Source organism: Anomalospiza imberbis, chromosome 2, assembly GCF_031753505.1.
Source record: "Anomalospiza imberbis isolate Cuckoo-Finch-1a 21T00152 chromosome 2, ASM3175350v1, whole genome shotgun sequence".
NCBI lineage: Eukaryota > Metazoa > Chordata > Aves > Passeriformes > Viduidae > Anomalospiza > Anomalospiza imberbis.
The window spans coordinates 36,982,811-37,005,929 of NC_089682.1; the positions used below are offsets into that span (position 1 = coordinate 36,982,811).

The 23,119-nt window shown below is 41.5% G+C and overlaps 1 protein-coding gene across 3 annotated transcripts in view; it reads right to left on the reverse strand.

Annotated features, from left to right (window-relative positions):
- Positions 1-6,549, reverse strand: part of CADM2 (cell adhesion molecule 2) — a 571,727-nt gene extending 565,178 nt beyond the window's left edge. For 2 of the 3 annotated variants that reach the window (XM_068180585.1, XM_068180586.1), the window contains exon 1: positions 5,942-6,516. In XM_068180585.1, the coding sequence (XP_068036686.1) occupies positions 5,942-6,002 (61 nt within the window). In that variant the 5' untranslated portion in view covers positions 6,003-6,516. Of the gene's footprint in view, positions 1-5,941 lie in introns of all 3 variants that reach the window. The other variant, XM_068180588.1, reaches the window with a different exon arrangement.
- Positions 6,550-23,119: the final 16,570 nt, after the last annotated feature.

The following is a 23,119-nucleotide window of genomic DNA, read 5'->3' on the forward strand; positions in this document are numbered from 1 at the left end:
CAAAAATCCTAAACTTGTCAAGACAGCAAAAGCATTCCTAAATAAGACTTACCAAGGTTCCAAGGTCTCTATTTTGCAAATAAAAGGATAGCAAAGGATGCAAGTATGATTTTTTTTCCTCATATTTAGAGATTAAAGGGAAAGGAGAAGGGAAAACAGGTAGACAAACCACCCACATTGTTCACTAACCCCTCTGTAGCTGTTCCGAATTCCACATGCTAAGAAGTCCTACGCACCAAACTCCAGCATTAAAGGAGAGCACTAGAAGAGCAGCTACACAGCCCCCAGTGTTTTGTCCCTGAAATAAATGTTCTCTCCTTCTTTCAACCCCCTTAGGATGCTATTACAGTAGTTTCTTATGCATTGATATTTAAAGCACCCATCCTGAGCTCAGTATCCATTAACAGAAAATAAACCACAAACATTTGGGCTTTGTCTTTAATTTTCATTTATAAAATTAAGGGAAAAGATCCTGAAATAGATTCAGAAGGAAAAAAAAATGAAAAAAAAATAATACCAAAAAACCCCACAACATAAGGACCCTTGCAAAGACACCCACATTCATTTTTGAAAACACTCTGTTTTTTCCAAAATGTTTTCATTATGTAGAAGGATAATTGCTCAAGGGCAAATTCCTGAGAGAAATCATGATTTTACAATTTATTCCTTGCCACTGGAACGTGATATTTGCCTTTCTTCCTTTCAAACACACCTCAAAAACTCCTTGGGAAGAAAGGATATGCTCATTAAGATCATACTTAATATCGATGCAATCCCAGAGGATACACACATTAACTGTGTCTAATAGTTTTACCATTCTGCATTTGTTTTAGGATGAGTATTTTAAAAAGCAGGTCAGTGGCAATCTCTCTACAGAAGAGCCTGCATTGTTTTGAGAGGGCCTAACTTTTGAGAGTTTCTTCCCGCTGTTCAACACAATTAAAACAAAATTGAAGTAATCCTTCTTTCTCCAGGAGAAGCCATTAAGAGGACAATGACAACATCTCCTACTTCTACATTTTTAAATGTTAGATGGAGAGGAAGTCACTGTTCTAGCTCAGTCAACCACACTCTGGTTGGTTATACTGCTGTTCTTTCGGCAAGCACCTGATGTCCATGTCCATACCATGCATAACTGCTGTTACCAGTTACTTCATCAACATTTGTAATGCACAAGAGAGAAAAAGGGAAAAAAAATAAACCAAAACCACCTCAAAATCCAAGCTTCAATTTACATAGCAATATTAAAAGGATAACTCTTATTAGGAGAATAATTCTTTGGTGGAAAGAGTAAGGGTAATCTCATTCAACACATTTTGTCAGTAGTAGGATCAGGCCAGAGGGATAAGAAAGCTAATTATGAGAACTAAGGCTTCCAAAATAATAAACTGTAACTTAGAGACATTTGCAGTACATTATCATGGAATTGCAACTGACAAGTAAATTTAAACGCAGAGGTAGATTGACTGTTCTACATTTCTGAAATAAAATTAAAAAAAATAAAAAAGAACAACAACAAAATTAACAGGAAAGTAGACAAAAAAATGTATTTGCTTCAACAGAGGTGCTTCTGTTGATCAGCATTTCTATGGAGTTACTTCTTTGGCGACAAACTTCAAAACTGTATACTGTTGATTTGATGGTAGAAGCTTGATAAATACTTTGAGTGCAAGAGTGAGATCACCTCTTGAGTGAGTAATCCCTATTCATGTTCTCCACAGGGAAATTGTGGGACATCATGAATGGGAATCTGGATTGTTTAGGTACTTCATGTTCTAAACCTGAACTGCTATAGGATGACTATCAATAAAAAATCATGAAGAAATCAAGCAAAATAATTCATAAAATATGAACTAGCCTGAGATCTAAGCAGCTAATAAGCCCACCAAGCCCTGGTTAGATTGATGGAAGTCATATAAAGATAGACACCATCAAGTAGAGTGAAAAATTTTATGTTTCAAATTGTGTCTAAAATATTGCACATAGAGACTGTACTAAAACGACTGTCTTTTATTATGTAATTGTGTATGCCCTCACAGTACCTACAGAATTAAACCTCCATGCATTTGACTTGCTGTACACTGTATTAGCATATGAACACTGAGCTGTCAAGACAACCCCTGTGCAGGCAGCCTTGGGTTGCCAAGGTTTTGCTAACAGAAATCCAACTGAAAATTCAAAACAAAGTCTAAATACACAAGATATTGAGTAATGTGTAATGACTTCATCTTAAATCAGCTCAGACGATCTCATAAGAGGTCATATCCATGTTTGTCCAGGTTTGTTTGCAGGCTTTTTTTATTCTGCTTGTAATAGAGCCGAGCTAATGAAAAGAGTCTCACCCACAAGCAATTACCTGTCTTGGTTGATTTGTTGCATCAGTGGCCACAGTTTCTGACAAATTAAAGAGTCCCTACATTATTTTCATTAGTCGACAGGTTGCAAGCATTTGAAGTGTCTGAAGCAACTGCACTGAGATTTGCCCAGTGTTGCCAAAATCTTGGAAGTGGATCGTTTGGTCCCACACATGGCACTACCCAGTGCCTTCTCCGAGCCGAGCACATTAAGGCATTAGATGCCATTTGCATTATCACACAGCAGGGGGCTACAGTAGCTACAATTCCAGGATAATCCTAACCTGTATCTGTATCCTATGAATCCAGCAGAACTATTTTTATTGTAACAGTTTCTCACGTGGCAACTCTTGACAATAACGAGCTTACTTGTCAGGTTGCATAAAAACAGCTCAGATGAAGCACTTGAGTTATTCTAAAAACATGCCACCCCTATAACTGTTAAATTTTGTTTAGGACTGCGTTCAAAAGACAATCAGAATGGAAAAAAAAAAAAAAAAAAAAAAAAAGTAAGGCCGTCTGTAAACATAAATAACAGGTTAACCCCCTGGGACATCATTTAAGTACTCCAGGCTCATTACAGCACTCAAGAACAACAGCAGCCAGAGATCCCACTATTTTCACAGCAAACGCTGGAGAGGGCAGAGCAGACGAACACCATCCCCGAACTCAGCTGACAAACCGCTTCCCAGCTCCACATGTTATTACTCCCTCTCCCACCTCCAGCGCTCCCCTTTCACAGCAAGCAGTTGACACTGGGCTTTTTTACTTCTTGTTTGCCTCCCCTCTGAAGGGACTGCTTGCTGCTAATGCTATTCCATGCACAAGCTGAGAAGCATTATTCTATGTCCTCTTCCCTCAGCTGATGCTTCATCAATACTCAGGACAGATTCCTTAAGCAAGTCTCTCCACAGATCTTGCCAGAAAGGCAAACTTCTATACAGGACACATGTCAGCTTGACTCTTGTCACCTTGTCTTTAACTAGCTTCAGTTTCACCAACAGAAACCATCGGTAATTACAGTTCAGAAGTGCTTCGGATCCTCAGGACAAAGATGTTATTCCCATTAGAGATGGCAGAAAAACCTGCATGTCCCATGGCCCACAAACAGAAAATTGGAGGAATCTAATAAATCCATTGAGCCACTTCACAATATAGTTTGAGGAAGTAAATCAAGCCAACAGGAAAAACTACTTTTAAATGCAGCTATTAAGCTATCAACAAGATATGTGTCTAATGATAACGGTGTCTGCTACTTCTGTCAAAATAAATGGCAGATACTAAGAAAACAACATTTACGAAGTTGCACTTTAAGGTGGACTGAAGGAATTTGATATTCTGTTAGATACAGTTGCCACTGAGGACAATCTTATGGAATATATTTATTCATCTCCTCCATTCTCCTTTACCTCAGGAAACAAGGGTTGGAGAAATTACTTCCTCTCACTTCTGCCTGAGCTTTACAAGTTCTTTATATCCCCTTGAAAGAGCACTCTACTGAAGTGTGGTACACAGAGAGCCTAAGTATTTCTGATTGAAGTTTTAATCAGGAACTGAAAAAATAGTCGTGTGAGAAACTGAAAACAGGGGAGATGTTTTACACACACAGAGGGCAAGCTGGGTAATGTGTTAAGCATCACTTTTCCCCATCTGCAAGGACAGGCCCAATCTGGTTGTTTTCACACAGTCACAGTCAGATTTTGCACTACACCCCATTTCTTGCAACACGTTTTTTACCTGATGCAGTTCACAGAGTTACATTCTGCCTGGCACACTCTCTAAACTGCAGTGAAAGACATCACTGTTTTTAATCACTGGTTTACTCTTAAAGCTGCGCCGCGCTGAATGTGGCTGATTGCATCTTAGGAAAGATCAAATCCTCCTCCTCCAGCAGCAACCCCGATTTTATTGGTGACAGAAAGTCAGTCCAGAGGCTTCCCACCCCCAGCTCCGTTGCAGGGCAATGAATTGACAATTCACAGGGAAATGTAAAAGGCAGAGAGGAGCCAGCCCCCAGGTGCAGCGCGCCGCACATGCCCCCATAAATAATCCTGTATAGCACCAACACAGCAGCTCCTTGTGCGGTGACGTACCGGGCAGCCCATAAACATCGGGAAAGAATACAAATAATCCGCCCGACGGACCCGTCCTTCGCGGCTGCCCAGCGCACTGCCTTCCCCTCCTATTCCTTCTCGCGTCCTCGGGAACTTCCCCGCGAGGTGGAGCGGGGGCACTCGGGGGGGGGTCTGGACGATGGGGGTGGCAGGGGGTGAGGCTCCCGTGTTTCGGGAACCCGGGCGGCTGTCTGTGCCCGCGCTCCGGGCTGCCTGCCGCCGCTGCCTCCGGAGAGATCGCCCGACACATGACGCAGCCATGTGAAACGCGAAATATATTAAACTTGACGTGAAATGGCATGACGGAGGCGAGCGAGGGAAAAAAAAATAGAAGGAAAATAAAAAACCTACAAGGCCACTTAGTTTAATCGACTCTTCGCTTCTCCTTCCCACACCGAAACATCCCGCACGCCGAGCGAGGGAAGGGCTGGGAGATGCCCCGCATCCTCTCTGAGGAGCGGGGTCCGCCAGCGAGTTGCCGCGGGTTGGCTCCTCGGCCCCTCCGCATCCGCCGGGCCGCGGGGCCGGGGCCGCCGCCCGCTCCCTCGCACCGTGGGGTCCCCGCCGAACGGGGCGGCCGGAGGGCCGCGCCGCCATCCCGCCGCCGCTCTGGGAGCGAGGGGGCAAACTCCCGGCGGCAGCGCAGCAGGCTTGGCTGCCGGCTCAGCTCCCGCTGGAGCGGGAGAGGTCTGGGGGAAGCTCCCCCGCAGGCAGCCGCGGCGGGCGGTCACCTCGCAGCGCGTCGCGGGGCTTCCCTGCGCGGCGGCCGCTCCACCCCACTGGCCGGATAACGGGAACGAGGGGGAGCGGCGGCGGGGAGGAGGGAGAGGGGAATACATCCAGTCTGGAAACTAGCTGCAGGATGAGCCGCCAGGAGCAGGATGGCGAAAGGATCCGCCGGCTCATCCGATTACCCTACGTGCACATCTGATGCCTCACACACAGACACGCACTCCCGGCGGCGGCGCAGCGAGGCGCGGGCACCCCCCATCCCGCTGCCCCCCGCCGGAGGGGCACGGCTGGAGCCCGCACGTTTCCCCGGGATGTTGTTGCAGCGCACACGCCGCTGCTGCGGCTGCACTCGCACTTTCGGGGGCACGTTCGCGGCGGGCGAGCGAGGAGGTGACGGCCAGTCGGGGGGCGGCTGCGGGGGTCGGCGAGCGGCTGGCGGCGGCGGCGGGGTGAGGGGTAGGTGGAGGAAGGAGCACGGAGGGTGAAGGAGGGCGGGAAGAGGCTGAGGAGGGAAGGGCAGGAAGGGTTAACAGCCGTGCGGCGCTTCAGCGCTGGATAGCGCTACCCGAGCGGGAGGCTGGGGGCGCACGGCGAGGGGGGGAAGTCGGGAGAGGGGCGAGAGAGGGAGCGGGTCAGGAGTGGGGTGGGGGGGGGAAATCTGGGATGCCCCGGGCCGCAGCGGTGCCCCCCCGGCATCCCTCCCTCCCCGCGCGTGGGGCAGGGGTGGGGAGGAGGCGGTACCTTGTACGAGGATCCCGCAGAGGCTGTAGAAGCGCAGGAGCGCGCCGGGCTTCAGCCGCATCCTGGGGGCTCCCCTCGGGCTGGGTGGGCGCCAGGCACGCAGATCCGCAGCCTCCCGCCGCTCCGCTCTCCGGGCGCTTCCTTCCCCCCGCAGGAGCCGCCGCCGCCGCCGCCTCCGCCGCAGTATCTCCCTCGCTGTATCCAGTGGGGTGAGGAGGAGGAGGAGGAGGAGGAGGAGGAGGACCAGGGTCGCGGGGGTGGATTGGGGAGGGAGGAGGAGGAGGAGAAGGAGGAGGAAAGAGCGGCTCTCTCCGCTGGCTCCGGCGCTGCTGGGCAGGTTCAGGTTCCCACCGCGGAGCGGTGCCAGGTGCCCCCGCTGGCTCCCCTTGCCCCTGCCGGCGTGTCCGTCCGTCTGTCCGCCTCTCCGCTCGCCTATGCCAGGCTGTCCCGTGCCGTGCCGCCGCGGGGCGGCGGAGGCGGGGGGGGGATGCGCAGGGACTCCGATCCCGCTCCGCTCCAGCCGCTTCCCGGCGCGAGACACAAGGGCAACCTCCGCTCGCCCCGCCCCTTTCTGCGCCTGGCCCCGCCCCCGGGCCCGCCCTCCCGCCACACCCCGGCCCGCCCTGCCCTGCGGCCACGCCCCCGCGGTCTCTTTGGCTCCGCCTCCGCCGGCCAGGCCCCGCCCCTCACCCCCGGCCCGGCCCCTCGGGCGGGCGCGTGACTGGCGCGTGGCGCTGCCCAATAGCCGCAGCCCGGGGTAGGCCGGACAGCCAATGAGGAGCCGCGTTACAAAGCAAGGGGGCACGCCCCGCGGCCGGGCCCGCCTCGCGCGCCGCTGAGTGATAGCCGGCCGGGCCAATCGCGACGAGCGGCAGCCGCGCGGCGGCGCCGCAGCCAATGGGCGACGAGAGCGGCGGGGCGGGGCGGGAGCGGGCGCTGTCCAGGGCCGGTGCTGAAGCGGCGGCAGCGCCGGGCGGGAGCGCCGTGGGACGCGGGCCCGGCCCGGGGCTCTGCCAGGGACGCGGCCCCTTCGGCCGGCCCTTGCCGAAAGCCCCTTCTCCTGCCTCTGCTCTCCCTCCCCGAAAACAGCGGATAAAAGAAGCGCTGGCTGCGTCTCCGTGCTCGTGGGAACGAACCCCGTGCGGGTGCCTTCACCGCAGCGGCGATGAGGTCGGCCCCCGAACAATGGCCATAAAGAGCTTCTGGACTTTGGGCGGTGTTGGCCGGACTCTGCGTGGCGTGGAGAAAGTTTTCTCTTTTGAGGGTTTCTTGGGAGGGTTGGTAGCATTCAGCTCGTGGTCCGGAATTGCTTATGTTCCGACAGATAAAGCGCTGAACGCCCTGAGAGATGCAAGAAGGCAGGCAGCCACCTCACCTTTGTGTAGCTGGTGTTTAGCACAGCATGGGCCACCTTTTGCACAAGTCTCTCAGTGAAATCAGAATGCCAGGGTTGGAAGTTGCTGGATCTGTCTGTAAACACCCTGTTGAGGAGTTGTGTTGCCTTATCCCATAGAAAGCAGGAATCCCCTGAGCCAAAATAGTGATCAGGTATTTCTCCAGCACTGGTTCCATCCTTTTCCTGTTGAGGTTTTCTCTCCAACACCATGCAGCCTATTTCCCACAGTAACTCTCTAAATTTCCACCTTGATGTCCCAGGCTTTGACAGCAAAGAGCTTTGCAGAGATGAGTGGTGAAATAGTCTTCTCTACAGGAGAGGGAAGCTCTTTAAAAGCTCATTTCTCTGAAGGGGGCACGGTCTCAGATCATCAAGGAAGTGCAATCAGTTGTCAACTTCACCTTGAAGAGCTTGCACACGAGTGGGATCAGGGAAGTTATGCATTCTGTAGTCATATCCTCCACTTTGTTCATTAGCAAGTGATGATTATGCCTGGCAGCAGTTGAGACTGCATCAGGATTTATACTGAGTTGCCCCAATCTCCAAAAGATGCTCACATAAAATACAGAATCAAATTAAAGAATTACTTTTTAAAGTTCTAGCATTTGTATAGTTTGGTAGCAAAGGGCCATCACATCCATGTCCATGCCTTTGGAGGGCTATGTTAACACTATAGAGGATATTGCACTGGAATGTCCCCTAAGACAGGGAAGCATTTGTAGTCTGCCTCTAATGCATGAGCAGATATTTGCTTCACTTGTTTTTTTTTATTTTTATTCTTAGTGAAAAAAGACACAACAGGCAAACTGTTCTCTTAGGGTTCGGTGCAGGTGCAGCCGTAATGAATGGAGAATGATTATCAAAATATTTTAGAAGACTTACAGAAAGGATCAAGTCATCATTTTTAAGGCATCCCTATAAATGTCAGCAAATGTTGATGATTTTTTTTTTTTTGGTTGGTGGTGGAGGAAAGTAAAAAAAACAATTCCCACAATTCCTTCACTAAGGCAGGATTGTAATCCATCCTGAAATGCTTTTGCATTAATTATGATAGCTGATAGTTCTGTACTTTTGACAATACATACTTTTGGTTGTAGTCTTGTTCCAGGAAACATTATAGAAAAGCTACAAGAGTCTTCCTAGCTTAGTGATTAAAAGCTGTAGAAAGGGATCCTCTGTCAAGTTAGGAATTAAATGCCTGTCTGTACATCATGGGGTTTTCATGTCTTTGCCATATTAGTACCCTTGGAAAAGCTGATCTGAGTGTTTAGAAACACCAACTGACCTTTTCTTCCCAGGATTCAGTGACATGGACATCATGTCATGCCCCATGTCAGGAGCATAACCAAAAATACCAGTTCTTGCCATTCTTTTCTGGCTCAAGCGGGTCTGAAATGAGCTAGCAATGCGTTGACAGAGAAAAAAAAATCCCAGCTGAAGTCCCTGGGTTTTTTTACTAACTATATATCTGAGAAAATGTGTGATTTTAATCATTACAGCTGCCAGATATGATGCCATACTTCTCCTGATTAATTCAGATGTGTTAATTTGATGGTTTCTGTAGGCATAGTAGCGCATCTTGTGACATCCAGTGGCAGCTGATATCTAAAGCAACTTTGCAGTTGATCGGTGGAGCTGGAGCTCATGAGCAGCATGGCCAGAATCTCCATTACTTCCAGACCAAAAGGGCAAGAGGGATTCTTCAGGAAACACACTTCAGAACAGAGTAAAGAGTAATACCCTAAAATACCAACAAGAGACAACACTGAAAATCAGATGTAGAAGGCAAACTTTTTATCAGAACCAGAAGAATGTTCTTCTACATTATCCTGTTATTCACCAAGATGACATCTACAAATATTCATATGTAAAAATATTCCTGATGCTAAACAAAGCAAAATAGTTTAATCCCCAAACATTATTCGGAAAGAGTCCTCAGATATTTCCTCTCACTGAATTGATAAATAACAAGTTCCCTAACTTAACATAAAATCACCCCAAGACAGCAGCTAAACTCCACCTCTTCTAAACCGAGCCATCTGTGTTGTCTTGGGTTAGAGTACCTCTAGAGTTTGCCCTGAAGGAAAAGCAAAATATAAAGGGATAATCATGTTTTTTAATGATGCTCCTTGAGAGCATCAGTGGTTAGTGGTTAGGGAGGGGAAACACAAGGAAAACATATTTGGCAAAATAATCTTGTATTATTGAATTCATCAAATGGTGTAAGATGTATAGATGATTTATGGAGAGAGAAACTTCCAGTATTACAAGCTGGGAAACATAGCTCTAGAAACAATTGTTCTGTGCTGTGGCCTATAATATATATTTTAAATTAAATTTTGTATAATCTAGAGGGTAACAAAGAAGTAGTCACAGTATGGTTGCAGAGTACCAAAACCAACTAAAAAAGCCCCACAGGAAATAAGGAGAAGGCAAGCTGCTATTGACAGAAGTTAGAGACAGATTCTATCCTGAGTTGCAAAACTGCTAATCACTCATGATCACATTTAAAACAGCAGTTTGGAAAGTAAGATTTATTTACATGGCTCAGTAAAAAAAAAAAAAAAAAAATCTTGTGAGAAAATTCCACTGCAGCTACCCCCCAGCCTTGAATAAATCTCTGGCTTTAAAGCAGCCTCTTGCAGTTGTCCCTAATAAGTGCTTCATGCTTCTGTTTGCCTCACCACACCTGACAGGAGTACCATGGCTTCCTTCACGTGGAGGGTCCCTAGATCCAGGAGGGATCACGGGAAGTGCATTCCCCAGCCCAGTGCACCATTCCCAGCCTATGTGGAAATCAGAGCACCTGAGTTCATCCTTGGAGTCTGTGCATTTCCCTTTTGCACTGCCTTTTACTGTGTTGCAGCTGCTGCAGCGGAAGAGTTGAGGTTTTATTTGGTTTTGTTGCTCTTTGGGGTGAGAAATTTTGAGTGGTTGAGGTAAGTCACTATTGTTTTTAATGGTTTGGGTTTGTCAGAAGCTGATTACTAGGAAAAAAAAAACCCAGATAACATTTACTTACCAGACGCCAACAAAAATGCAATGGTTTGAACAAATACCATAACTACTAATTTAGTTAAATCTATCCAACTGTGAAAATATATTGGCGTGAATAAAAATATATAGACATGAAACGCATTGCACTTTTTTTTTTGTTTGAAAAAAAATTGGCTTCAGTAAAGAGCAATTGAAGTTTGAAAATATGCTCCAGAGAAGAAATGTGTTCATTTCCATAAAACATATTGGTGTGTAAATATACAGAATGTATCAGTTCCAGAGCAATATTATGAATTCAGTGAAATTTTGTTCTGTGTTAGTTAGTAAGATGAAGCAAGTAAAAGGAATTGCATGCTGTGAATACTACATATAAAATATGTGTGGGATGAAGTCCCATTTATAAAGCAATTATAAATGTGAGATATTTCACAGACTTTTGGAGTAGAAAAAAGTCTATAAAACAACCCTGTCAATGCAATGCCAATGCAAAGTAAACCAAGGTCAAACCTCACTGGTATCATTCTCATTGAAAAATACCTAATCTACATTTTGAGTTGGTGAATATAATTGCAGAAGAGAATTACCAGTGATGAGTGGAAGCAGAATTATCTTATTCATTACCTGACCTCTCATCCATATAATTTGTGGAATGAAGACACAGAAAAAATGGTGCTGTTAACATGATTCTCCATATATTCTAGTTAGGTCTCCCACTTCCTAAAGTGTTTGATAATTAGCAGAAGTGTGTGCTTTCCTATGCCTTCTCACCCTCAGCCAAGAAGCAACTACTTGAATAAATGTTACTTCCCTGCCCAAAATGACAGAATTAGGGAGTTATACAACTTTAACAGCTTTTGTAACATTATTTCCTTATGATTTTTAAAATATTCCAGCCATATTGTGGAATGCAGAGGGTGGTTGGACACTGGAACCCCAGGGCAGTGGTTACAGCATCAAACCTGGCAGAGCTCAAGAAGTATTTGGACAAGTTTCTCAGGCACATGGTGTGACTCTTGGGGTGTCCTGTGCAGGGTCAGGAGTTGGACTCAATGACCCTGATGGCACCCTTCCAACTCAAGATATTCTCTGATTTTCTGATTCTATGATCCTTGTGGGGCCCTTCAAATGCAGGATATCCTATGATTCTCTGTAATGTATGTTACAACTGGCCATTAAAAAACATACCAATGCATGGAATGAAGCAGACACTAATTGTGTTTTAAATGTGTTTGAACAGATTTGCATATAGTTTAGAATACATCCCAGCTAACATCTTTGGAATACGTATTTATCCAATTATCTAATTTTTTTAATTTCTAATATTTTGTAATTTTTTATTGCTTTGCCTTTTATTACTTATGCAGAGATTATGTGATGTGTTGCACAAAACCTCTCTTGTACTCAGCTGAAGTGACAAAAAAGTATTCAAAAACTCAGAAAAAAGGGAGTTGTTCCTTCTGTAGAACATCATGTCACCTGTTTTACTTTCTGAAGAACAGCTTCGATTACTGACACCAGTACAAAGATTTTCTCACATGTTCTGATAGTATAAAGGAGGCTCTAGACATTTAGATCCAACATTTGGGTTTTTTCAGACTAAAATTTTCATATTAGTGCATCCTATGTTGAAAAGGTTTTTAAATACAAGTCGAAGTATTTTAACTGATCCAGGGTAAGACTCATAGAATTGAACAAATACATCAGTTTGCCCATACTAAAGACTCCTAAAATATTTGTTCAAGAACATCCCTGTTTTTTAAGACAAGGCTCTAAGAATTCAGGGGACCTTTCTGAAAAGAGTATTTCTTTTGCTGTCTCTATGAAAATTGGCCCACAGCATTAGCCTCAGGGAAATAAAAAAATGCACACAACTGACTTTAAAGATTATAGCCTTTATTATTTCTATGTATTCTGTCTCTGCTCACAGTCTCCTAAGAATTAGATGATCTAGCAATGAAATACAGCTGTACTGGATTGCCAGTGCTCTTTCCAGCCATGGGAATGAGACTGTAGTTCAGTCAGATGGGTGGAATTGTGGGTCTCTTCACAATTAGGAGCAGAAAGAGCACTGCTTCACCTGTGTCTAACCAGTTCTGATGCCACAATCACCATTACTGAAGACCTGCTTTACTGTGTCCTGGCATGCACACCTAAGAAACCAGGGGACATGAGAAATTGTGTGCTCCAGTTTTTGATCTTCTGTTCTGTCAGGATGCCGAGGACTTTAATAACCCCTAATGATCCTGTTCACCTGGGGTCTCCACCCACACCCGTGGGCTCAGGAGCTCTGTTTAAACTGAGCTGTGTTAGGAGAGTTCATGTCTCTAGCTTAGTCCCACTCCTATTTGGTTATGGAAGACTTTGAGCCAGATTTCAATCGATTGCTTGATGCTGTGAGCACTGATCCTAACTTTGGCCTTTGGAGTGTGGTTTCTGACCTGCTCCAGTACTCCGAAGTTGCCTTGCAGCCTGGACTCCTGGCTGAGCTTTGCTGTAACCTCTGGGTCTGTCCTTGCTTCAGCGCTGTGAGACTGGGCTGTGGGTGCTGAGGCCTCTGTCCTCGTGGGCCGGGCATCCCTGTGTTCCTGACTCACCTTTCCTTAGGAAGCAGCCCTGCTCTTGTTAATACCCAGCAGATGTAGTCTGAGACACCACAGTTCCCAAGGAGTTGGAAATAGATCCAGGTCTTTGGTTTCAGAGATTTGTGTCATCTTTTGATCTGCTGACACTAGGCAGAATCAAAAGAATGTCATGTGGTTAAAAAAAAAAAAAAAAAAAAAAAAAAAAAAAAAAAAAAAAAAAAAAAAAAAAGAACAGAGGAAAAATCCACAAGGGAGGAAGGTAAAGTATATTCAGACATTATTTTGGGAGACTAGCTCTAGAAAAAGTACAAGTGTGATGGAAGGTCAGGGTAAAATTAGGACTTGAAATTACAGGTTGAATGTATGAAAAAGGCTGGCATAATACTGAAGTTGAAATCTGAGGGAAGATAAATTGTTGGTACGGACAACCAAAGTGATAAGAACATGTTGAGACCCCAGAATGGAAGGAGTTTGTGGTCATCCAGGTGAGGAATTTAGGACCAGCAGATTATCTGGGAAATAAGAAGGATAAGATAAATCTGAAGGCAGAGTAAAGCTTTGAATAGGAACTTAGAATCACTGAGTCCAGAAAATGGACTGAGGATCAATGGGGCGGGGAGCATGAGTCAAGACCAAAAAACAGGTAACAAAGGGAACTGTGTGGTGATGAAAAACCAAAAAATAAAGTCCAACAGTAAAAAAGGTGAGAGCAGAAAAAAGAAGACACAAAGCATAGAAAGAAAAAAAAAATCAAGATTTAAGTAGTACAGCTTAGAAAGCATGAGATGAGAAGCCAGAGGAATGGAAAAGGGAATGATAAAAGTAGCTACTAATAGAATGAGACAAACAAGGAGAATAACAAAACTTCAGGTTTTAAATAAAATGAAGAAATGTCGGTATCCAGATTGTTTTGCAGGGCCTGAAACTCATTGTATCTCCCTTTCATAATGCATCTGCTTTTAGTAAATATCTGAGATTCGTGATCAAGTATTTATGAAGTTGCTGTCTCCTCTAGGAAACAGTAAGTTTCTATACCACTCCCTAACTGATGAGCTGAAATGAAAAGATGTAACGTGGATTTAAAGGCTCTATGCCTTCTGGTGATCTACATGGATATCAATGTGATAACATTTTTTCTCCTTCATTCATTTCCATAAATTTTAGGGAAATACATACATTTAATGTACATAAGGATTTTGCAGCTAGGAGATGGTCATAATGAAAGAAATGAACTTGTTAGTTATACAAACTTTATGTTGCTTTTGCATTTTTATACAATGAAATAAAACTGCCTGGCAGCTCTTCCTTCTGTTTTATTCCATGCCTTGTCCATCTGTTGTCCTGTTCTACCCCTCCTTCACATAACACAAAGCCTTGGGCTCAGTCAGCCCAAGAAGAGGCTCTGGGCATGATTCATGGATTTGGAGAGAAGGAAGACACTGATAGATAAAATCTCTCATTCATTAACTGAAGAAAAACCAGAAAATATATATTCAATATGGCAGAGGTCTGAAAAAAGAGGAAAAGACAGTCTCTGAGTAACTAAATGAGGCCTTTGAGAATTGGATTATGTTTCACTACGCCTCAGAGTTCCTCTCTGATGTTAGGTAAGTCACTCAGACCAAATGTTTTTACAGTACTAATAAATTGATATTAATGCTCATTTTCTCAGTTCCTAACTTCATACCAAAGAGTCTTATCTGCAGAAATGTGAAGTACTGCAGACATCCTAAAGCCGGTGTGAACTGGACTAAGAACACGCAGAGCTGTGTAATGAAAATTGGCCACTTGGAATTAGTGGTTACCTTTGACATTAATCTTAATTAAATACTTCATTATAATGTATCTGCAGAACGAGGACAAATTAACATTGCATAGGCAATTCTGAATCCTGGCATTTCTTAAGCCTTTGATTTTTCAATTTTAGTGATATTACTATGGTTTTCTATACCTATTGGTCAGTTATTAGGATTCAGTTATTTACTTCTTTTTTTTTTTATTAGCTTACTAGCTTTGATGTAGTTGCTCTTCTGAAATATTTGCCAACACTTTAAATCTGTTATATCTCAGAAGCATAAGCTTCATGAATGAAGTTAGTGAAAGTTCCAGGATTTTTTTTTTACCCTTAAGAGTGTGAATCTCTTGTATTAAGCCAATAAATCACAAATGGACACAGACATTATGACTACTAAGATAAATAATGACTTACATTGCAGCTTGTTAGTGGCTCAAACTATGAAACTGACTTCACCCATCTTTGGAAGAAAAAGAGTGGAAATATATTGGAAAAGAAGTAAACCAGAAAGAATTATGCAAAATGCAACAACTTGTTAGTGTGTTGAGCTGTTGTTTCAGAGTAGGTGAGAGGTGTTTATTACTGTAATTGCTACATTATTTTGCATGTAAATAAACATATTTTTTTAAGCAGAATATTATTATTTGGGATCACATTGGAATGCCTGTGAATCACAGAAATATATGGATTACAAATGTTTATAAGTTTTCTAGATTTATTTTTTATGAAATGTGGTTCTAGACCTGCTAATGTGTTGTTTAATGAACATGGCATATTAAGAAGTTAACACTGCATAGTTTTAATGCTTTTAAAACATAACAATGCAGTAAAATGTTTTATTATATCACTTGCTATTGTGATATAAGACAATCGAATCAGAATTTGCTCCTAGGTGAAAAACAGAATTAAGAATTTTTAAAAAGTGTTTGTTACACTACTTGCAGCCATAAAAAACTATAATACAGAAGGTTTAATGGATTAGAATCCAAAATTCAATTTTATAAAGCAGTGAGATACAAGCATTAGAAAGGAACTTATTTATGACAGAGGAGCAGAAGAAACTATAAAAATATTTTCAAGGTGCTTGTGCTTGTTAAAGCTAATCGAAATTCTCTAATAATCACAAAATTGTTTTTTGGCAAGTGCATTCAGTTACCATTAATACTACAGTTGTTAGAAGATGGTACTACTTTAAAATAATGACATGTAAAGTAAGATTTTTGGTTCTTATGGCTCTAAATTATGGGTCCTGAGGTGTTTTTTTTTTTATTATTATTAATATCAGGACTGTGTTGTAGCCTATTGTCAGTGATTTTTCCAGTGACAGATGATAAGATTAGAATGAGCTGAAAATTATCCCTTGCTAGAGGCTGTGTATGGAAATAGTGGTAAGTAGGCACAAATACAAAATGTCATTTAAAAAATTCTTCTTCTGGATTTTCAGTTTTCTGAAACTTTTCACTTACAACAGAGATTTAACTCTGCCTGAATTAATTGGATTAAGCTATGTCTCCTTTTTTAAGATCAGAATAATTTTTATAGCACCAAACTATAGAAAATCACTAAACACAACTCTACTGCATGTACTTCCCTCAGTTTTTCCTGTGGAAGTATAAAGACTGAAATTAGCAAATGCTATCTGAGCAGCAGGCAATCCACTGGAGGCTGGTTTCTTGCCTACAGCAGAACTCAATTTGATTTGCTCCATATTTATAGCTTTTGCATTTTACAGAGGTCAAAAAAGGTTAATTAAATAATTTCAATATTTCACTTTAACAGTATACAATAACTATTTACTATATAAAAGGTAAGTTGAAGAAGAAAAATAAGAAACTTCATGTTCAGTTCTTGCACTCTGTTAAGGATTCTTTTATATGTGGAAAATAGAAGGTAAGACTGGATACTTTTCCAATATTCATAGTCCAAGTATAGCTTGATATATGAAAATGCTTCATCACATCAAAACTAATTATCACTCTAACATTATGAATCACACACTTAATCTTTTTAAAAAACAATTATTTTTATTTCAGATATTTAATGAAGATTAAGCTGACGGAGTAGGGATTCTCTCTGTTTTTCATACTGGTTTCACACACATTTCCACAAGTGATGTTGGATTGTGAATGGGAATGAAGTTTACTAAATGACTCATCAGAATCTGGGCTGATGTGAGACATTCCTTTTGTGACTCCTTTTTGCAAGGACAAAATACAGGAACAGACCAAGACCGAAATCTCTGTTTCAAGATGACCCTTAACACTGTGTAACGATCTGGGACAGCTGCTAAGCAGCTATATTTTCCTGTAGCTGCTAGGTCCAGTTTTCTCTCCAAGCTTAAGCATGTTCATGAATTTCCTGGCCTTCACAGCCAAATATTTACAAAAGCATGACTTTGGATCTATGTTTTTGTGTAGGTTATCACATCCAGCAGTTTTTGATAGTGTAAGTACATCATTCACTATTCTTTTACACTGTCAACAGTAACAAAATTACAAAGGCAAAGGAGTTTCTAGGGCTTTGACCTTTTGAGAGCTATGCTCACTACTATATTTTGGCCTGGTTTTCTCCAGGGATTATAGGGAAACATTTGCTGCATCAGGTTTTGTAGTTCATACTGTTTAAGGAATCTCTTTAACCTCTCTAGCCTCTGACTGTTGGACTTCACCACCTCTTTGAGAGGTTAGACAGTCTAATTTGATAAAAATATGTAAGGTGTTCTGACCATCCTTTTGACAGTATTCTGAAAAGACCCAGATAAAACTTTGCAACTTCCAGTGAGCATTAGGTCTTTGCCTAGTTCCATTAAACAATTGATTTACATTTAGCCACACATTTATCTATACTACATAAATTATCATATAAAGTCAGCTGAGTTGAAACTGTGGTGTTAATGTGTTATCATTAGTCACTCACTGTTGGTTACAGTCATGAGTAAGGCTGAAGATTTACAATTTTTATTGTGTCATTGCTTATGGAAATCAAGTGTCTGACACTTTGAATTGTGCCAATAAAAGTGTTTTGTTTGTCTTCAAAGACTATAATTTGCACTTCCAAATGTGACCATGAAATGGCTCACTCTCAGTCTTTATTTTCATTTTGTAGTGTTTCCACAGTCTCATTGTCTGGCTATATGGATCAGTAGTATAAAGTAACACTTTTTTTTTTTGGTGTAGCAAAGCTGGAGACTTGAATGCTGTACCTACAGACATTCACCAGCAGAATGTTACCATTTTGAAACTAATTGTAAAGGATGAATTACCTGACTCTACTCCCTGATGGCTGTTCTAGTACAAGTGAGTCTATAGATGATGAAAAAATGAGAAGTAAAAGAAACTTATCTCATTCCCTGAGTGTCTTGAAATTGAAATATTTTGATGTTTTGTGCCTTTAACAATTTTGAGGGATGATTAGGAGGATGTTGCCATACTTGTTTTTATTAAGACCTCTGTCCTGAAAATACTTCTGAACTGTAAGGGAAATAAAATAGCTGGGTAAATGAATGTTCTACATAAATATTAAGGGCAGGATGTTTCTGAATTTCAAAATATATAATTTAGGTTAAAATTCTACATGGGCTTACAATGTAAAAGCTATTTTAGCCAACTGAAGCTGTATTTTAACAAAACATATAGATATAAACTTAGCCAAAATCTTCTAAGACTATTGAGACCATTCAGGTACTTAAAATTATGCAGACCCTTTTCTGAATTTTGACTGACTGGAACCATTAGGGTGTGTTCACCTTGGTTCATTTTATTTTTGATCCTGTGTGAACTTCCAGATCATCCACAGTTACTGTGCTCTGTGCAGCTTCAGAGAGTGGTCTTGGAATTATAAAAGCTGGATTTCTTCTTTATGAAACTAAATCACAATGCAAGCTTGAGAATACAGTTTACACACTTCACCACCTCATGGGTTTTTAATACACAAAACCAGACTACAGTTAGTCTAAGGAACCCCCCTGCACCCATGTGCTTATTTTCAAAATGAATGGTTTTGTTCTGCGGAGCCATTCTTATTGTGTTTTCTTGCTTGGTGGCATAACCCTATCCTTACTTACAAGGATTTCTTCAAATGAATTGAATTGTATAGATTTCATTATTGAAAGCATAATGGGGTTTTGGTGCTTTTTAGAAATTCAGGGGGGAACAAAAAAAGCATTAGATTTGCAAAGATTTTTGTGGGACCTACTAGGAAATTTTCTTTCTTCATTGTGATTTGAACTTTTCCTTCAGAAGGTTACTTGTATTAAATTAATTTCTTTTCAAAACATGTTTTTCCTTGGTTTCTTATTTTTCACAGACCATGGGACTTTGTAAATGAGTTAAACGCCTCCTTATTTTCAACACAGGAAAATCAAGAACTATCAGATCCTGGATTTTTTCATGTAGCAGCTCAAATTCATGTCAGACTCAATAGGAAAACAGTTTGCTCCTTCACCTAGTAATATTAGCCTAAGCTTTTCCCCTCTTCTCACTGTGCTTCTTAGGTCATCATGAGCTGGAAAGTTGGGTTTTTTTCCATGACCAAGCTGTGACTAAGATCTGCTTGGGACCCTCTTTGAAGAAAACTATCATTTGATCAGAAGCAGAGCGTCTTGGAAAGCTGATTAAAATCCTGCAAACTGGCAAGGAGTATTAAGACTAATATACAGGATTTTAACTAATATCACTTAGAGCAAACAAATAATAGATGTATGGCCATAATAGCTCAATAGAGAAAGAATTTAAGGCTAAAGTGAAAGTACTGAATGTTTATAAGAAAAACATTACTTGATGCTGGTTTTTACCTTGGCTTCTTCCTACAGGGAATGGGATGACCCTGGCTGATTGTTGTGGGATGGAAGCTTTGATACTGTGGCACGGAGCAGCTTAAGCAAAATACTTTAGTTTACCAAGGAATGGAAAAAAGCCCCCTTTCAGTTATACTGGGAGGTTTGTGATCCTGTGGCTTGGAATCTCATTTATTTCCTGAAAACAGTATCCAACAGGATCTGTAGCTCAGGTGGAGATTGTCTCTCCTTCTGTGTCTCTCCTCTCTCTTTCTCTCATTGCAGGAGAAATTGTGACAGTCCTCACAGCAGGGTTTGACTGCCACTCCACTGAGGAATTTACAAAATACTTGTTAGGGTACACATTCTCTCTCTGCTTCTAAATTAATTTCTCTTTCTCAGATACTCAAGGTATTGCCACATGCTTGTGTCCACTTAGTGGACCAGCTGATAGGCCCATAAGTCTTTTCTATCAATTGCAAACAAACCTCATTAAATCAGCAATAGAAAAACATCTTGGATTGCATTTTTAAGAATAATTTTAATATGTCAAGATGTGGAATGCTTTTCACTTTTGTTGTGGAATGTGGAAAATAAAGATTTTTCATGAAGAAAATCTGGCCTTGCAATGTACATATAACTCTTTTTCTTTCAACTTTTCAGATTTCTGGAAGCATGAACTTTGACATGAAAGTGCTCATACAGTAATACAAAGAAAACTCATTGTCTTGAAATATATTGACCTCAGTGTGGTATGTGATTTCTACTGAGAGGTTAAGACTGATAAACTTTCCTTACATTAAAGTACTAAAATTATGTTTGATATATTTGAATTCAGTAAGAAATAATACTGAGAAACATTTACTGGATAAGGTACAATAAATAGTCCACAACTGAGCAATTGAGTTGTTCTGTACTTCCCTGGTGATACTCCCAGTCTATATAAGTGAGTGCTGGGATCTTTTTTTTCTTTTGTGAAGGAAATAATTGCTATGGAAATGTACTTCTGGTTTTAAATGTTTAACATTTGCATTCTTTGGTGCATAAGGCACCATTATTTCACACTGGACTGTGCAACTCAATTATTTGTCTATTGTATTGACAGAGTAGATTTTTCTCTACAATGTTTTAAGAAGGACCTCCCTTTTGAAGTGATGTCTGTGTGACCTTTTGTTATGGAAGAGTGTTGTTAAAGCATGTCCTGAATGCAGCTTTTGTATAATACAGTTGACATTTACTATCTGTCCCACTTGAAAAAGGCTTAGCAATACATAGTCAGTGACGCACAGATGTATCATCCACCTTCCACACGATTTCATTGAGGTTCACGCTTAAACAACCAGAAATTTCTGTGAAATTGCTAAGCCCTCTTCTTTTGGTATACATTTGTCCATGATCAAGCTGTCATTTCGATTTACCAGCTTCTCTCCCATCTGGTTTTGAGTATTTAATTACTTTTTTCCTATGAAGTTGCTCTTTTATGTTTCTCTGCTCCCCATCTGAGGATCTCAGCATGTGGAAGGACTGTGTTGTGTTAAAATTTCAGCCCTACAAATGATGCACAATGGTGTTGTAGTCTAAAAATTCCATGTCAGGAAACTTATCTTGTTAGTGTTCAGTGATAAAGGTTCCTGTTGCTTTTGGTACTGATATTACTTTCCAAAGCTAAGTATATTAATCTGGGGCAAATGATGCATTTCTAAACCAGGTATGCAGTGTTTCTAACTTAGGCTTTGCAAGTATGAAGGGACTCCTCATTAGTAAGCATTGCCTAAAAATTAGAGCCACTGTCATGCTGTGGTACATAGCAGAAAGGGGATTATTATAAGAAAATTCATCTGGTTTGCTACTACACTAGCTGATACTTTATTTTCTTGATTTTTAGGTTTTTTTCCTAAGTAAAATGTAAATTTTCTTACCTATTTGAGTGAAAAATACTTTTAATTCCTTGCATCCCAATGGTTTCCTTCACAATTTCTTAGTTCTAGTGAAAGGGACAAGAACTATAAAAATATTCAACTACAGTTTTGAAATTATACTATTGCAGAGAAATTTCTTCTGCATTATCTGTGATGCATCCATGGATGTAGTACATAATTCAGTACATTTTTTTCACTCACAGAATAATGTTCAGAAAAGGGTTTAATAACCGTGTGGATGTGGCACTTGGGGACATGGGTTAGTGCTGGGACCTGCTCTGAGAGGTGTCCCTCGGCTCAGGGTGGGGCTGGGGCTGATGCTGAGACAAAGATTTTGCAGAAGAGCAGAACTTCCAGGGCCCTAAGTGTCAGGAAAAAGAAGGAATGCTGATTTCTGTAGCTGTGGGTGCTTGTTAGGAGTCTTCATCCTCATCCCACTTAGGTGGAGTTCAAGTCCTTTGTACCAACCAGGCTGATACTGAAACTTAATGGGGGAATGGGAAACTAGAGCCAGGAAAAGGTGGGTGCTGCAATTGCTGCTACTTTTCCATCTTGCAACTCTGAGGAGTGTTTTCCTTTGCTCCAGTTAAAGACCAAGCAGTGGTCAGGACTGGGGTGTGGATTTAAAAACATTTAAGTCCTAATGCTGATGGGGATGTACATGGGAAATTCAGTCAGAAAAGGAAAATGCTACAGGTGTGGGCTGGCTGTGGACTGCGTTGAATATTTATGTGTTAAACTTTTTTGCAGCCAGAAATCCAGTATGTAGCCTGTGTTAATCTGAATGGAGGCTCTAGATAACCACTGGGACTGGCTGTGCAGAGAATCTGGCATAGGTTTTTACAGTGTCTCTCAGTCAACTAAAACTTCTAGTTCCAAAAAATAAATTAATGTAACCAAAAGACCATACTTCAAACAAGGTTCTGACAAAGGGTAGTAGAGAGAAAAATTAGATAAAATAATAAAATCTAAGTATTTTTTTCCTACTTTCCCAACTAGTTATATGGAACACTCAAGAGAAATAGGGAAAAATGTTTACCTTTTCCATATCAAACCAGATTACTTCATCATTCAACAACCATGATTACTTTTCGGGATAGAAATTTAAATGGAAAGCTCAGATTCTTCAACTTTTTGCAAATTAAATTTTGCATGAGTGTTACAGCTGCTTTTTAATTTCATCCTGCTTAGTACTTTCATAGAAGTTGTCACAAACAGAATTTTAATTCTGTTAAAAAAAACAAAGAGCTGATGAAAAGTGACTATATGGGTTTAATCAAAATAAACAATGTGAATAATTTTGTCCTCTGTGGAAGATGGTTTGTAGTGCTGAGTTCCAAACTAGAGGAATTTTTGACCAAACTTTCTCATTTGCATTGCATAACCAGAGGTCACTTAAAAAGGGAAAGCAAATAATTCCATTGTTTGGATGTCCAGAGAGAAAGAAAACAGAGCCAGCCTAGGATTTGTTTGGATTTTTAAAGATTGCATAGTTTATACAGCATAACATAACATCCATAGACCATCCAGAAACTTGGCTTATCACAAGACATGGTTACTGATTTGTTCTGTTTTAAAACAGATCGATGACTTCTATACATTTTACTGCATTCTACTTGATTTTGTTAGACAAAGCCCTAATGAGAGCTTTAAGTTATTTTCCTTTTCCCTTTTCCTCCCTCATTTTGCTAAAACATCTGGTTTTAGCCTGGTCT